Source organism: Mizuhopecten yessoensis, unplaced genomic scaffold (assembly GCF_002113885.1).
Source record: "Mizuhopecten yessoensis strain PY_sf001 unplaced genomic scaffold, ASM211388v2 scaffold11075, whole genome shotgun sequence".
NCBI lineage: Eukaryota > Metazoa > Mollusca > Bivalvia > Pectinida > Pectinidae > Mizuhopecten > Mizuhopecten yessoensis.
In genome coordinates this window covers 265,064-282,910 of record NW_018408867.1, presented here as the reverse complement: position 1 = coordinate 282,910, position 17,847 = coordinate 265,064, and the positions used below count along the sequence as shown (strand labels likewise).

The window sequence follows — 17,847 nt, the reverse complement described above, 5'->3', positions numbered from 1 at the left end:
AAAACCACTTGATGCAGTTATTACACCTAGGTCTAACAAAACCACTTGATGCGGTTATTATACCTAGGTCTAACAAAACCACTAGAAGCGGTTATTCCACCTAGGTCTTACAAAACCACTAGAAGCGGTTATTACACCTAGGTCTAACAAAACTATTGGTAGCAGTTATTACACATAGGTCTAACAAAACCACTGGAAGCGGTTATTACACCAAGGTGTAACAAAACCACTAGAAGCGGTTATTACACCTAGGTCTAAGAAAACCACTAGAAGCGGTTATTTCACCTAGGTCTAACAAAACCACTAGAAGCGGTTATTACACCTAGGTCTAACAAAACCATTGGTAGCGGTTATTACATCTAGGTCTAACAAAAACACTGGAAGCGGTTATAACACCTAGGTCTAACAAAACCACTGGAAGCGGTTATAACACCTAGGTCTAACAAATCCATTGGTAGCGGTTATAACACATAGGTCTAACAAAACCACTGGAAGCGGTTATTACACCTAGGTCTAACAAAACCACTAGAAGCGGTTATTACACCTAGGTCTAACAAAACCACTAGAAGCGGTTAATTCACCTAGGTCTTACTCCGTAGTAAACATAATACTCGTCCATTGTACTCGTCAGCTGTCTCTGTAGTTCAAAAGTGTGGAGTTGTCGTCTCTCAACTCTCAACCAGATCCATAAATTATTTCCTTGTACGGTTAAACCGACAATCTCTTCATCATATGAAAGACAAATACCAGATTTTTTTTATATCATTTGTGTCGTTTTATTGGAAATTGTTACAAAATATATATAGACATACAAGCATTAACGGTTAAGAGCATTCATTGCTGAAGTTGACGACTTTTTTCGCCTCAACAAAATTCGGACAAAAATCAACTCACATTGATATACAAAAGTTCAATAACATAATCAATCAGTAATAAATTATTTCACTATTATTAATTATAATAGAGTGTTTTGCTAAATAATGTATAACTGTAATACATTCCTGAAGCTATTCCGTTACGTTATTATAAACATGGCGCGGTCGTTTTACACTGAATATAAAAATGAGTATTTAATTATCCGAACTAGATGCTTGTTATAACATATAAACACAAACAGGTTATATGATCTAGAAATCAGACGTGGCTGCCTAGTGCTGAATGAAATAATTGAATTATAAATTACAGACGTCTTCAAAAAGATTCATCAGTTTGGAAACATGTAATATCAAGGTTTCACTTTCTACACACAGTATACGTTTAATACGAGTTTGTGTATGAAGTAAAACTTTGATAATAATAACAAAGTAAATTTATTTAATTTAGCCACTATTACTAATATTTTGCATAACAATTGTATTGGATTACATATAATAACCGTAAATTCTATACACAGATAGACATAGAGACATGGCTCTACCTTGTATCCCTACCATTGTATAGAAACCAGTGGGAGTGATGGATTACCTTGGTTTATACCAAATATAAATCCTGGAAATGTTTTCATTGGTTGAAAAAAAATGAGGTTCTAGTGTTTTGTGGCGTCATGATTTTCACGGTCAGAAACCGGAATTATGGTTAAAATATTGCTTTCCTAGCAATTAACTTTCAGGCATCTTATTAACTTGCTGGTGAGAAACATTCCACAACTTACGTTGGTTATCAACAGTATCCAGGTCTCATACCACGTACCACAAGGACCATATTGTATATTACATCCTTTTAGGGACATTTAGGGAAAGCAAAAAAAAAAAAATATATAAAAAAATCATGTTACTTAAATACTCCAGTCTTCAAAAACTGCTGGCATTGGGTTGATAATGTTGGTACATAGACAAAATGTATAGATTACTGGCACTGGGTTGATAATGTTGGTACATAGACAAAATGTATAGATTACTGGCATTGGGTTGATAATGTTGGTACATAAACAAAATGTAACGTTTCCTGGCACGTTCTAGTACAAGCTGCTAGTTGTCAAATTGTACATTGTACATTGTAATTGCCAGAAAAACTCTCCGTTGTTTCCTATCATTATCACAAAATTTTACCGGATATCCGGTAGAGTGCACTATAACGTGATTCCTGAATATGTCAGTTCAGTTCTGACGTCATCGATTGCACAGTTTTGTATATTTATCCGCCCCTCAAACTTTGGATTGTGCACCTCCTCGTAGGAAGGGGGAGGGGGTTCATAGGGAGGAGGTGGATCGGATATTGTTTCAGATATGGACTCTACCTCTCTTCGTGAGCCCTGATCTTGTGAATAGTCTACAAATGGAACAGTGATTGTCTGTAATGAAAAGTCAAGTGTTGAGGAAGGTTGAAGATCTTTCTCTGGTATACACACATCAAGACACTTCCACACTATACACGATTTCCCCTCAGTTCTTGCGTTTCTCCTCAAGGCGTACATGGTTACGAAAAAGGCACAAAATGTGGCAACGGTGAGGACGCATCCAATGGCTATCAAAACTGCTGAAGTAATAAAAAGTTCATGTATAGTAATAGAATTAGAAAAAGTTTCATTCGAAATTTAATTGGGGAAAACGTAGCAGATGGTAAATACATTACCTTAAAAATTGCAATGACTTCTAATATGTGCATAACGCCGCAACACAGCTGTTGAGTGCAAAAGGTCATCTTTTTGGAATTTTGGGATAAATTAACAATCAACCATTGCTAAATTTAGCTTGAACATATCATATAATTCGAATCACATCCTTGATAAGAACATTCCCAAAAAAATCTGCTTTGAGTTAAAAGGCAACTTGTAATTATCGGATGCTAAATATAAAGAAACTTGATTCCGACCTTTTCTATTGAAGCTACAAAATCAAATTATCAAATTAAGTCTCAACAAACTTACAACATCTTAATATAACCGGAAGTAAATTGTATTTCGCCTACAATAGACATGCGCAGTAAACTCACATTTATCGGTTCTGACGTGGGGAGCTATTGTTATGGCCACCCTGGACGCCGTCTGATGGGACACCGTAAACTTGATGTAAAGTTCGTTAGATTGAGAACAATATTCCTTTTTCGCGGTGTCACAGTTAACTGTCTGTAATTAAAAAAGGATTTATGATGATGTTAAATGTAGTAGAATACTCTCGCTAAATTGTCTACTTCTGTAATTGCCATGATAGAGGCGAGGGAAGCGGTTATCTTAGGGGCTTCAACAATACAAACAAACTCCGACTGATTTTCAAACCCCAATCACTTCGCACAATTCAGAGAATCAATATCTGTGCACGTCACTGCATTTAAGAAATCTTGCTAGCCTATGAAGACCAATACATTCGAATGGTAAACATGTTGTGTCAACTCAAACACAGACCATTATGTTGACTTCAGCGATTCTCGAAATTTGAATTATAAATTTACATTATAAATTTACGTCGCTGAGACTTGGGCATGATGGGCCCATTTTTATTAGCCGTTCTAGGCTGCATTGCATTTTCGAAATTTAGGTGCATGAACACCATTTTGAAAAGACATTCCATGCCTTTCATAAAATAATAGGAAAGGGCTAACATGTCAACATTTGAATAACTGTTAAACTGTTTTTGTCTGAAGATTCGATGACTTGTCTTGGGGTAAGTTAGGACAGGAAGTCTCTGGAGTAAGTTCAGCCCACGTTAGAATCAGCATAATTATGACGTCATAAAACATGCGACGTCAGGTTTTCCAGCCAATTTCACGGCTTTTCATATATTGCTTGGGCCGAACTTGCCCCGACTGGACTAACCCCGGGGCCAAACTTTTCCTGATCTCCCCTATAATCAGTGACATATACCCTATATATTATTCCCTATAATATGATGACAGAAAATAGGAAAGAGTCAGTATGTCGATTCCTAAGTGCGAAAAATTGTGGTTAAATTAAGTTTTGTTTCTTAAGTTTGGGAACACCCTAAATCAATTCCTATATCCGCCCCTGTACAACACCGTATATATTCGTCTTGACGAACAGTCCGACATTTACTTGGGTGAATCGAATTAAACATACTTGATTTTAACTGTACGGTTTTTACCTGCTTTAAATCTGAAGCCGAACCTTCAAAATACTGCATATGAAAAGCACACGCCTCCAATGAAAATGTTTCGATGTTAACACATATTTGGAAAGTGTCCATATCTGTCAGATTAAATCCCACCCTGCAGTCCTTGGAAAGGGTACGTCCGTCCCATGTCAGGTAGTATGACGTCAGCGAAGCTCCTTCATCCTCTACCACGTGCGGCGGTTCTGCACATGTGACATTTGTGAGGTCAATTGAGACCGCTGCAATACAGGGGGAAAATAAAATCTTGTGACGTAAAAGCGCCTTCACCATTTCTTTACCCTAATATGTTATAGGCATTAATTAAATTGTTCACTGATGACGTTATATAACTGAACATGACGTCAGGGTTGACTGAGGTTTCATTACTAGAAAAAGTGGTCTTAACAAAATCAAACAACGATATTACAATGAATATTTACAATTGTGTATATATTACCAGGCGTTAATCATGTCGCCAGAATATCACTGTATCTTTAAGCATGCAAGGCCGCAGGCTGTTTACACTTGTGTCATGTCGTTTTGAATAGTTATCCATCAAGGTCAGCTATCGTTTATTTACTGGAATAAATTGACAGTCCATCTGAGCCATCAACAACATGTTCGTTGTGACATAAAGATATGTATCATGTCGAGTTAATTTATGTGTATGGATGATTTACATACATATCTAGATGAAGCTTTTGATTGCAATTGTTTCCATGACAATGGCTCTAGATCGGCATATACCTGCGAACAGCTGCGTAGTTGGCGATTACGCGTTTGTAAATAGAGCGATGTGACGTAAGACTCACGTCTCGATTACCAACAATTGTTTCGATGGTTTGTTTTGGGAGGGGGTATTATGTGCACATACATGTATTAAACTCAATGAAAACATAATTCAAACTCACCTTCTGTAAGATGGAGACTTTCCCCAAGCACTAATAATGAAGCAAGACATGACACAAGCATGACTTTTGGTACTGCCATTGGACGTTAGGTCATACAGGTCAGGGTCACAGGTCAAGGCCACGACAAAAAGTTAGAGGTCGTACATGGTTACCAGTTTGGCAAGAACTCTGCATAAACAGAAATGAGATTATTGAAAACAACCTGTCACAAGTCGGTGTTACTAGATAGCGCAAGCATGTATATAACACTTACAGTGTACGGTAATATCTGTGTTATCTATTGACCCAGTTTGAGGTTATAAAAAGGCAAAATATAAATCGGTCAAAATATAAATCGGTCATAACTATATATGCACATAAGTGTTTGAACAATGAAACTCTAGAGGTTATTTCAACCTTGAAAGGCCATACACAGGTTTTTAACAAGACATACGGCATCTCTTATTCTGAATACAATCTGTTCTATGAAGAAAGCACAAAGGTAAAGACAGTAGTAAAGAGGAAGATTCATAACGCCGTAATCCAGACACCCCGTGGTCCTTGTATCATTAAAACATGAAACTGTTCTCTGATAGAGATATTTTCCTACAATAAAAATACCCATCAATCTTATTAAAACGGATGTTCCCATTGTGTCTTGAATAAAAAGGAGGCGCTGTGTCATGGAATCCGGACTAACGAAGTTCCATTTTACGGAATTCTTCTTTCGTGGAAAAAAATTACAAGAAATCACATGACATCAAGAGTGTATTTTGACACTACTGTGATGCTACTACACAGTACAGCCAGGAATATATTACAGTATGACGAATGCATGAAATGTGTCCGAAATGTACATCGTGATAACAGATTTTTGTTGTAATAAATCACGTTAACTGTTCAATCCGCAGAAATACTCCAATGTTTCCCGTATGATCCGATGTTGGTTGAGAAATATAATAAACATGAGGAACACTATTATCTCCATTTGTCCCCACCACGAGGAATCTGGACCGCCAGCCATCTGTTGTCCACAAAACATCAGCCGGGGGTTTGTTAAGTCAGACGTCGTCTCCATCAGGAAGCTTGTCAGATGATGTCGAGGGAATCAATATCCAGATCGGTAAAACAGTGGGCTTTCTAAAATCTACCCGGCGGAATATAATTCAATCAATACAGTCCTTCGTGTAAACGATCACGTCCGGAAGCCAGTGTCGATCCAAACGAAACTATTTTAATACGATATTTTCCTAATTTATATAGTATGTGACAGGATGAGCCGTACTCGAGTCTTGTATAAACACAATGCAAGCTAACGATTACTCCAGTATTACCGAGTAATTAAAATGTACTCGGCACACTCTTTGTTCGCTAAAGCACCTCTTTGTTTTTATAATCCATGTGATTGAAGGCGTGATGGCATTATTCCTTCCATAATAATGACAGTTGTGTGATTCTCCAATTAAATCCGTACAGTATAAACTAATTAAACGATCTTGATTGTTTTGATATGTCGGTATTACTGCACACATTAACTTTTGGCAAATCTTGAAATCAGTAGATAGGAAATGATTCTGTGGTATAATGTGACTTAAACTTGCAATTTTTCGTAATGGTTAAATAGACAATGCAATCAGGAGTCATTCAACGAACAGTTTATCGCTGCGAGCATATTTCAAAACATTCCTCAAAATCCTCGAAAAAATCAAGATAAATCAAATGGTCGCGACCAAGGACTGGTTTTGGATTGTTCTTGTGTATCCGCGCACCCCACCTTTCATTTTTCCTTAAAAAAGTGCACACTATACGCGAATATTTACGGTAGTCGATGGTCAGACATAAAATATCTAAATCAATCAACAGCAATCCATAATATACATAACAGTCTACCCCTTTGGGAACTTCAAAGGTGCCTGATTCATACTCGGAACACACAGATATAATTTCCCGTGTGAAATTTGGAACGCCTTCCGTTTTTTATGTTAAGCAAATCTATATCTGAGTTATCCAAGAGCTTGTAATTAGCACCTGGTATATTCCGACAGAAGCAAACACACGAAAGCTCCTCAGAGTGATAGGCAACATATTTCAAAATATTGAAATGAAACCGAAATTAATAGTTCCCGCTGAGGTTCCCCCAGAGGTGACTAAAAAAGAGTTTCTCAATGTCTAGAATAATTGCTCTTTCGGCTTACCATAATTACGATGTGCCGTCCAAAATTCTCGATAGGTTATTTGAAATTAAACGGGCTCTGTCTTTTCTATAATACATATATCTTATCAATAATTTTCCAATCATAAGTCTTCTTTTAACACGTGGTAATCGATAAAATTACGGGTAGTCATCATACATTTTCTCCAATTTTGTTTATGTTTTTTACAGACGTTAGCATAACAATCCTTTCACAACCCCTTACCAATATTGTGTGAATACAATACACACTGATCATGATGTAGAAAAGTCCTGACACAATTCACACTGGGGAACCTATCTAGTAGTCTTCCGCTATTTAATGTAGTTGCTTGAAGACGTTTTAATTGATAGAAGACATCTGTACCGGAAGTGAAGTATTGGGTTTACTGATAAGGTGTCATCATTATCATAAATAATAACCACAAATTCACGACATATGTTCGATCTTGTTTACTTTTGCTGACATACAGTATAATTACACTAGATATAAACAATTCGATCTCGCTGCCACTGGCAACACAGGGACATGACCAGGAAGATATGTGTTAGTCAAACCGGTTTCGATGACTTTACGATACATATTAGCCTTAAGACAGGTAAACAATTACAAAGGTGACAATCGGATATAAACAACAGAAGAAGTAATATAGCTTCGGGTCTCGTGTTCACGATGCATACCGTTTTATACATATACGAATCACAGGTAAAACAAATAAGAATTTTGGATCAATTTTGCGAAGGAAATGTTAAGCAGACTTTGTCGTTTTGAAAATTGTTAAATAAGGAAATGCACGCACCATTTTAAACACCTACATCAATAAAACGTTCGTAAACCAAGATGATTTTAGATCGGCAACGTCTGATTGTGGAAGTTTACAACATTTTACTTTTTATAAGAAATTTCCCCGTGTGGTCTATATAATTAGTTCCAGTTACGTAACACGGGTAATAATGTGTGAACCGCTTTGAGACGACCTACGAATTCGAACTAGGTTGTGATAAAACGGTTTATAAGAACCTCGAATTCTTATTAATTATTGCCATTCACATCTTGGATTGTCACCTAAGTACATAATGTATGATGAAAACTCTACATAAAAGATCAACTACGATGCTCTGTCTAGATCTGGAGAAAATAGGGTCAGTCCAAATACAATACATGCCGCGTTGATTAGTATCGAATCATACAACTTATTAATAATTCGTTGGATATATATATCCGGTCCAGTCCGGCACTCGCTACGGTGTTAATCACGTGATATATGGCTTATTGAATTAGCAATCTCACCTCTTGATTCTACATCTGACTAGTTCAAGTTCTTCATTATTTTGAGCAGACATACAGGTATACTATCAAGGTATATCACCAATAGCCGAGATTGGATTGGATTAGACTGTCTAAGTCCGTGGTCAATATAGTTATCAGCTGTCTAAAGCTTATGACCAAACCAGACTCTTTGGCCAGCATGTAAGAGTGCTCGGGACGAGGGAAAGAAGGCATACTTTGTGCGTGAAAAGTTGTACATTGATGGTATTTTGTACACCGAGCCTACAGTAATAGCGACCACTACCAAGGACACTGGTGGAGCCATCCCTAAGCCAAGTAATCATGGTAACAGAGCCAGCCAAGGAACAGCTAGTCGTGGTCAAGGCAAAGCTAGTCGTGGACGAGGAAGTGGACGAGGAAATGTCGGTCGTGGACATCATCCTGTTTCATAGGACAATGTGGAGTGTGGGGACACGCCCCAGAATCTCAAAGTTCTATCATGGAACATAAACGGTGGACTTGACAATAAGTTAAAGACAATAAGTTTTTTAAATTATATCAAGACATATGACTTGATTTTTCTATCTGAATGTTGGATACCCAATGATTATTCTTTATCAATTGAGGGGTTTTCGTGTTATATTTACCCTAGATTACTAGTTGTAGGATCTCAAGGTGGTGGGATGGTTATTCTTGTTAAAAACGTGTTTGTAAATTATGTATCTGTAATTGAATCAATATATGATTCAATCATATGGTTAAAGGTATCGAAAACCCTTATTGATAACCAAAATGATTTATATATAGCATGTGTTTACATGCCACCTTCTAGTTCTGTATATTATAACATGTACAACTGTGACCTTTTCTTTGAACTTGAAAATGGTATTGTAAATTATAGTTCCCTCGGGGACATTATGATGGTTGGAGATTTTAATAGTCGTACAGGTATCCTACCTGATTATATCCAGAATGATGTAATTCATTCCAGTATTAAAAATTGCCTCTCCAATATAATAAATTATGAACCTGATGACGGTTTAAAAATCAGGCATAACCCAGATGTAGTAATTAACACTTTTGGTAATCGCCTGATACAGCTATGTAAATCATGTAATATGTGTATATGTAACGGAAGAGACCAACAAGGATATTCTAATGATTTTACATACTATGGACACAACGGCATGAGTACTATAGATTACTGTATAATTACAGATTCATTATTTAATATTCTGGAACAATTTATAATTTCAAATTTTAATGTATTTTCTGACCATGCTCCTTTGCATATTCAATTAAAATGTCAGATTTATCACACTGTTACACATGAGGTTACTGAAAGTGGTGAGCGTAAACCATTATACAAATGGAATGATGATTTTAAGGATTGTTTTTTAAATCTGTTGTCTGACAATCAGGAGAACCTATGTGTTGCTGTAACCATCCCTGATGCTGTTAGTCAGTCTGATATTAACACTAGTGTGAGTAGTTTTACTGAAATACTGATGAAATCTATGGAACCTTTCCTTGTAAAATTAACTAAATATTGTGATGCCAATCAAGATAACCATAATTATACATGCCGAGATGGGTTAATCAATTTTAATACTGATAAACCATGGTTTGATATGGAATTGAAAACTTTGTACAACTTGTACAAATCAGCTCTGTATAACTTCAATAAGGAAAAAAATGTATTTAATCATGCTCTGCTTGTGGAGAAGAAAAGGAACTATAAATTAAAAGAATCTATGAAAAAAAGAATGTACTTAAAGTGTGAAGGCGACATGCTTGAATACATGAGATTTAACAATCCTAAGGAATTTTACAGAAATTTCACTGCAACCAAGTCCAAGAAACCAGATATTGAATTGAAAGTTTTATTTGAGCACTTCAAAAATTTGGCCAGGAACGATAACTCTGATCAAGAACCTGATCAATCTCACAATCATTCAGATGAAGTACCACTATATGAAGAATTGGACCAAGTAATTACTATTGATGAAATTTGCAAAGCAATCAGTAATTTAAAGAAGGGAAAATCCCATGGTATAGATTGCATCTTAAATGAAAGTTTATTGGTAGGGAGGGATATTTTATTACCTATTTTGTGTAAACTTTTTAACAATATATTGGACTCTGGTCTCTATCCTGCTGATTGGGCAGTTGCTGTAATTACACCGGTACATAAAAAGGGTGACCTAACTGACCCTAACAATTTTAGAGGTATAAGTATAGTAAGTTGTTTAGGAAAATTATTCACTTCTGTTTTAAACAATAGACTTTTAAAATGGTCAGAAACATATGATGTAATAACTGATGCTCAATTTGGGTTTAGACCTGGTCTTAGTACAGTAGATGCTATATTTTGTTTACATTCTATTATATCCAAATCATTTATTAATAAGAAAAGATTGTATTGTTGCTTTGTCGATTTTCGTAAAGCATTTGATATGGTAAATAGAATAAATTTATGGAATAAGCTATCAAAACTTGGTATAAGAGGAAAGCTATTACAAGTTGTAAGGTCTATGTACTCTCATGTTAAATCTTGTGTTAAATTAGATGGAAAGTTGTCAGATTTTTTTCTTAACAGGGTTGGATTATTACAGGGTGAAATTCTGTCACCGATATTTTTTTCTATGTATATAAATGATTTTGAATCATATTTTATACAAAATTGCAAGGGTAGTTATGAGTTTGAGGAACTCAGTTTATATCTGATGCTATATGCTGATGATCTGGTATTATTCTCCGAGACTGTAGAAGGTCTCCAAGATATGCTTGATAATTTAGAAAAATATTGTACTGAATGGAATTTAACTGTAAATGCTGAAAAGACAAAAATTGTAGTTTTTAGAAAAGGTGGAAGATTGCATAATGAGGAAAAATGGTATTACAAAGGAAGTAAGGTTGAATGTGTGGATCAATTTCCTTACCTAGGTGTTATTTTAAATTACAACAATAAATTCACATCTATACAAAAACAATTAGCTAGCCAAGGACGAAAAGCTATGTTTGCATTATTTGCAAAGTGTTCATCATTAAACTTAAATGTAAAAACTATGCTCCATCTTTTCGATACATATGTAAGCAGTATCCTTTTCTATGCAAGTGAAATTTGGTGTATGCACAAAGCTCCAGAGATAGAACATGTACATTTACATTTTTGTAAGAAACTACTAAAAGTGAAGAAATCGGCCAATAACAACATGGTATATCTTGAATTGGGACGGTTACCTCTAGTTTGTATGAGAAAAATTAGAATGATAAAATATTGGTTTAAATTATTAAAATCTGAAAATTGTATTATATCAACTTCCTATAGGTTTTTATTACAATGTTGTAGTAGAAATGATTTCAACTGGGCTATAGCAGTAAGAGATGAATTAAACAATCTAGGTCTTAGTGATGTTTGGTTAAATCCATGCATCTCTCAGCAAAATCTGTTATTACCATTGATAAAACAAAGAATTTTTGATCAAGGCATACAATCCCTAAGGGCCACAGTGGAAAACTCTCCAAAATGTTTATTGTATAAACATATAATAGATTTTGGAGAAACATTACAATTTTACCTCACAAAATATATACCAAAGAAATATCGCATTTGTTTAACTCGAATACGTACATCTACCCATTCTTTAGCTATAGAAGTTGGAAGGTATAATAATATACCTAGAGAACGTAGATATTGTAAACAGTGTAACTCCCCCTCTGAATTAGAGGACGAATTTCATTTTTTATTGGTCTGTTCTAAATTCCAAAATCTCAGATCTCGTTTTATCAAAAGCTATTATTGGAAAAAACCATCTGTGTTTAAAGTCGTCCAGTTATTGAGTGTCCATAATATTAAAGAATTGTGTATACTAGGAAAATTCATATATGAGGCAAACAAATTAAGGGTATTATAATGGAATATGATTGTTTTCATCCTCTGTACATTGTCCATGATTTGTTTAAAAAATGTTTTGTATACTGATGGGCCAATGGCCCAAAGTTTGAATAAAACTTGAAACAACTTGACTCGATCGTCGTCACTGATGACCTCCCTTTACATGAACTCTGATGTAACCTAATTGTTGATGGTAAAGATTACTGTTTACAAGTATAGTGAGATCAACAGTATGACTTAACGTTCATCAATGAGATTACCGTGTCTAGCTGACCGTTTGCCAATGTTTGTGTACGCTTCACCGACTAGCAGGCTATAAGGTTAAATAATATCAGATACAATTTAGACCCAGTCTCAACTGCTAGGAATTATAACACGTTCATGTCATTGTTTGGAGGATGTATTTAACACGAGTCGAACAAAGACATTTGTTTATCATCAGAGTTTGTGCTGGACATGCGTACATAATATATTTATACATGACATGTAAAATCCTTTCAAAAGTAGCCGGGGTCCCTCTAAATATAAGCGAGGTCCTTTTCAATTTCTAGGCTTAAACTGGATATAATAAGGCCAGAAACACACTAAAGGAGAGGTGTCCATCTTAGGAAGCAAATTCATGGTGTACTTGTATCTAGTGACAAATTTCGATAATAAGTTATTGAATAGTTATTGTAATATATACGTCTCTGCGTGGTTTAAGTGGATGAGGAGCTGATTAAGCTCATGCATCAGTGGCGGATCCAGAGGGGTTTTTTGGGCTTCAGGACCCCCCCCCCCCTGAGAATTTTCTTTAAAAATCATGTATTTTCACCACTTTCCTCAATTTTTCCCCACATGAAAACCCCCCAGGAAATTTGGAAACCCCCCCAGATAGGTGTCTGGATCCGCCACTGTGTATGGATGGAAACAAATAGTATCAAAAATTGAAGATGTCAATATTTCTGAGTAAATGCTATACACTAGATCTATTAAAACAGAAATTATGGAACTTCGAAACGAATGTGTTACAGTTTCTTTAAGGGGACGACATGTATGTCCGTTGCATAGCCCAATTTATTGCAGGAGGGGGNATACTATGCCGATAATTTCAACAACAGTTACCTGAAATTGATGCCAGTAAAAATCCTTATCCTACACGTGAACCAGCGAAGTGTACATCAGGCACAGAAGTTGGTAAGTTAGAATGGTATCACATAATTCCCCGGTGCACACCTGTCACCCACAGACTAATGTGCTGTGTATGCTCCTGTTGGGTCCCTACCTGTATACGGTACACAGTGATAACGTATTCACTGAACAGGTCATACCTTGGTGATTACTACAACTTCTCCGTGCTGTCAGCGAATTGACTGATAGCCCTTGTACATGTACACATTGGGTATTACGTCATTAGATTACGTGTGCTCATTACGTAACAGAAAGTGAAGATAAAGCCACCCTGACTAAATGAAAAATAGGCGGTCTCTATGTCATCGGTGACACCATATTGCTTCCTTGTTAAAGGATTATGATAAGTGATTGATACAAGTATTGATATTGAGTCGATAGGAAACTGGGTAGCACAGGTATTCCTATTGTTATTATCAACAGGATATGGTATGGCAAGCCAACTTAACATTAATTAAGATCCTGTGTTTCACAAAATTATATAAGATGTCTTATGTACGTGTATATGTTATAGGATATATCAATAATATATCAGATGCATGCATCTTATAAAACATCTCAATACTATGTCTTGATTACTTTATCGGGTATCTTGCATACATGTACGTGTATGTACTTTTCTATATGATGTAAGAACTCTGTTATCCTTAATGGGATATTTTATAAAGAAATTTGTATAAGATATATAAAACACTATATAAGATATCTTATTTATTTTACAAGATATCTTATATACAATGTCTGTTTCTATATAAGATATCTTATACAAATGCGTTTATAGGATACTCGACTTTTAAATAATAAACCCTCTGGACAGAATATGTCGGAATAGGCCACTACATTTCAGGCTGAACCGATTTCCACCGTTTCGGTTCAGACTTTAATAAGATTTATCGTTTGTAAGTTGATGGATTGATTGAAACATATACATGCATTTACTTACAATAGGGTATTTGTTTATAAATGATTGTTCGCGATGTCGTTCCGCCGTGAACAATCGTTTTACAATATTTACTAATTGTCAGTCTCGCGAGAATCTCGTTCTTTATGAGATGTCGCAGGAAAAAGAGTAATGTGCTTGCTGCGGGGATCGAACCGGCGACCATGGTTTTCTTTCTATTCCGCCGCTCTTCCCTTTAGCGCGAAGCTAGAAGACCACCGTTATCATATGTACAGTTAAAACTAGCCACATACGATATCTTACATATTGTACAGGGAAATTCCATATATATATATCAGGTATTAAATATGATGTAGATTATATATTGTATAATATATAAGATATCCTAAAATATCCCATGAGTAAATGTTGAGATGGCTTTTGTGTTATAGTCGGGGACACAGATGAACGTTAGGCCTCCTCCTGTCCAGAATCCAACACCCTCCCTGACGTTCGAAGTATGATCAGAGAGATATATGTGAACCTTTCGTTTTTAATATCAAGTAAGAATTGGAAAAAAGACCACACAAAACGAGTGGAATTATTGCGACTGTTACCGGATTATCTTGTAGAATCTAGAAGACCCCGTTTAAAATTGAAATTCAGCAAAACAGAATAATACTAGATAAATATATTTGACGAGAAGGATACGCTATGAATGCCAACTGCAAGTATAAAAGATGCTAGTTTGAGTTTTAAGACAGAATATAAACATGTAGGGTATATATATATATGTTTACCACGCTGAACCGTCCTTACCAATGAGAGTTAGCTCCCTTAGGTTGCTGTGTGTTGTTTGAACTGCAACAATACTATGCTTACGAAGCTCGTGTTTATCTTTATTTGTAAAGTTCCTTCAACGTTTTAATCTTTCTCGTGACAGAATGATAACAGGGGTAGTTATTTGGTACGTCCAGAGATCAAAAACTTACACAAGGTTCAAGATGGCGGTAACTGTACTTGTGAATATGATAAAATAACTACTCTAAAATAAAAGCAAGTCAACTTTACCCTTACTCTGCCTAGTGATACTTTTATTTATAGTCGAAGCATTATTCTGAGATCTCACATGTGCATTTAACCTTTCCGCAAAATTTTCCAGACTAATAAACTCGCAACATCTCATGAAGGGCGCTTGCAGTACCCATGCTTTTGTTTGTGAGGACAGCTTAAAATGTCGAAAAGAAGATATTTATGTTCAGAACGTAGTTTAGATGCGGTGATACATACAGTTGTGAATTTAATTGTTGTTTTTAAAAGTCATCACTTTATAAATTACACAAAAGAAGAAAATATCTGCATATTTACATAAGTTGTTAACGTCGAACTCTTCTGAACAAGAAGGTGTTGCTATATACGGTGTTATATTCTTTGTATTGAATTTCATGCTTACATGTTTACCTGCATATCCGTTCCTAGACATTCTTCACCGTTAGTACCAAAGAGGACGAAACAGCTGCATGATGCAGTGTGATTCATTTCTGGTACCAAATGTTCTAGGTGCAGTCACAGTTTGTTTCTTACGTTCATCAATCAAGACTACAATAGCAAAAACATGTATGGGGGACTTTAAACAAACTATAAAACATGATAAGTTATATTGAATCCGTCAGTGCCATAGTACCGCAAGTTTACCTGCTAAAATATGCATACGAAACCTGAGCTGATGTGAGGCATGCCGAATGTTAAATCTTTAAATATATGTAATAGCCTTCGGAAACCTTCTGCCCTTTTCTGGTCCTTTTACCTTTCCTCAGGATTTCTATATTATTGTGACCTTGGAATAAGTTAGCATGCCAGACACGTGCCCACTAGAAAGTGCATGTACTTGAACAGCCGTACATTTAAAAGTACAGAACTACAACAATGATGTTGCATACTACAGTTTTTAACAAGGAGTTTAGTTATTGATTACGTTTTGAATAATTTTCTGTTTCTCAAACTTCATGACCTTAATGACACGTCAATTTGACATTTTTCGTTCTCAGTCCTGTATTTAAGAATTTATTATGTAGTCAATGGATGTCTGATCCGATTCTGATAATAAGGAATCTAAAGACAATAAGGTTTCATTTTTATATATTTACAATTACACTGCAAGTTCCTCTATAAGCATTATCATAGGAAATTGCGTTCATAGGACTATATTTACATTTGCCCCCGCGCCGTCCCATTACAACAATGTTAGAGGGCAAGTGTAATTATATAGGCTATAATTACAACTGCTCGACTATAATTACAACTGCCTGTTTCAGGTGTAGGAATATGTAAACAAACAAAATGGCCGCCTGAAATGTATTTTGAGGCAGGGCAAATGGTTTTGTAGGAAAATGTCTTAAAAAAGAAAAATATGTAAATATGAAAAATACCTGGTTGTCTGGATGTTATTATTGTTGATATAATTACAAGTGGCCTCTGGCAAATCTACCATAAAACCGTAGCGGGTTTTATGGTAGATTTGCCAGAGGCCATTTGTATTTATATAAACAATAATTACATCCAGACAACCAGTTATTGTTTAACTGAACGTTATTGGGTCAGCGTCATTTTGAAATGTATCCTTCCGCCTGGATTAACATGAAGCAAACATTTTGGTGACGTTAGGCTGTTCCCTGAATCTCGTTTGCAATGACAACACAGACATTTCAATATCGAAACAATAATGAAATATTTTTGTTCATGTAAATGATAGCTACATGCAAAACCTTAGAATGCAAATATAAGGATTGAACGGTATTTTTTTGCAAAGTTCATGCCGGTATGAACGCGAACCGGTAAATACATATTAACCATGACACCCTCGCGGGCTTCATGGAATATGTATGTAACCAATTTGCGTTCATACCAGCATGAAATTGAAAAAATATGCATTCTATACTCATTTGAATAATTATGAAAAATATCATCGATCAGTAATTTACTTTGATGCGTCCCTGCCTCAAGATTCCACGATACATGCTCCAGTTATAGACGACACAACAATGTTGTTAAGGTAGAGGGGAGAATTGTAGTTGTCCAAAGTTTGAATGTTTGAAATAAAAATTAAAAAAACGAAATAACACTGAAAACAGCAGGGGTTGAACACAGAATTTAACATTGCAAAGCCAACACCTTACTCGTACAGCCATCTAGGAACTAAATTTGCAAAGCCTCAAAATTAATGCCCTATTAATGGGATGCAAAGTCTGAAAAAAAAACGTGACTGGGGAAGTAACTCTAACCAAGAAACAAACTCACTTGGTTGCTTAATATAAACTTTATTTATTTTACAACAATTCTGAAACAAATTATTTAACTTATATCAATCACTCTTGTTTGCCTGAATGTTGGTGTGCAGGGTGTCTTAATGTGGGAGGAAACCGGAGTACTAGGAGAAAATCCATGTGGTAGGGCAGGTGATCTCATACCTTTTCACGTCCGATCGGGGAATCGAACCTCGGCC

At 35.7% G+C, this 17,847-nt stretch overlaps 1 protein-coding gene across 3 annotated transcripts; it reads right to left on the bottom strand.

Moving 5' to 3' along the window:
- Positions 1-766: 766 nt before the first annotated feature.
- LOC110465425 lies at positions 767-13,690 on the bottom strand. 3 transcript variants are annotated; one of them, XM_021521221.1, is made up of 5 exons: positions 13,400-13,690; positions 4,958-5,125; positions 4,038-4,285; positions 2,932-3,064; positions 767-2,475 (listed from the first exon to the last, which is right to left on the bottom strand). In XM_021521221.1, the coding sequence occupies exons 2-5, from the start codon at positions 5,034-5,036 to the stop codon at positions 2,069-2,071; spliced, it is 867 nt and encodes a 288-aa protein (XP_021376896.1). In that variant the 5' UTR covers positions 5,037-5,125; positions 13,400-13,690; the 3' UTR covers positions 767-2,068. The 3 variants fall into 3 exon arrangements, with proteins under 3 accessions (XP_021376896.1, XP_021376899.1, XP_021376898.1); XM_021521224.1 differs by having other exon boundaries at positions 767-2,472; XM_021521223.1 differs by lacking the exon at positions 13,400-13,690 and adding an exon at positions 7,354-7,433.
- Between the last annotated feature and the right edge of the window lie 4,157 nt (positions 13,691-17,847).

Coding starts and splice junctions, on each gene's coding strand:
- LOC110465425 (XM_021521221.1), bottom strand. CDS start 5,036: ATGGCAGTACCAAAAGTCATGCTTGTGTCATGTCTTGCTTCATTATTA. Junction 4,286..4,957: donor AAGTCTCCATCTTACAGAAG/GTGAGTTTGAAT, acceptor CCTGTATTGCAG/CGGTCTCAATTGACCTCACA. Junction 3,065..4,037: donor CGGCTTCAGATTTAAAGCAG/GTAAAAACCGTA, acceptor TTTTAATTACAG/ACAGTTAACTGTGACACCGC.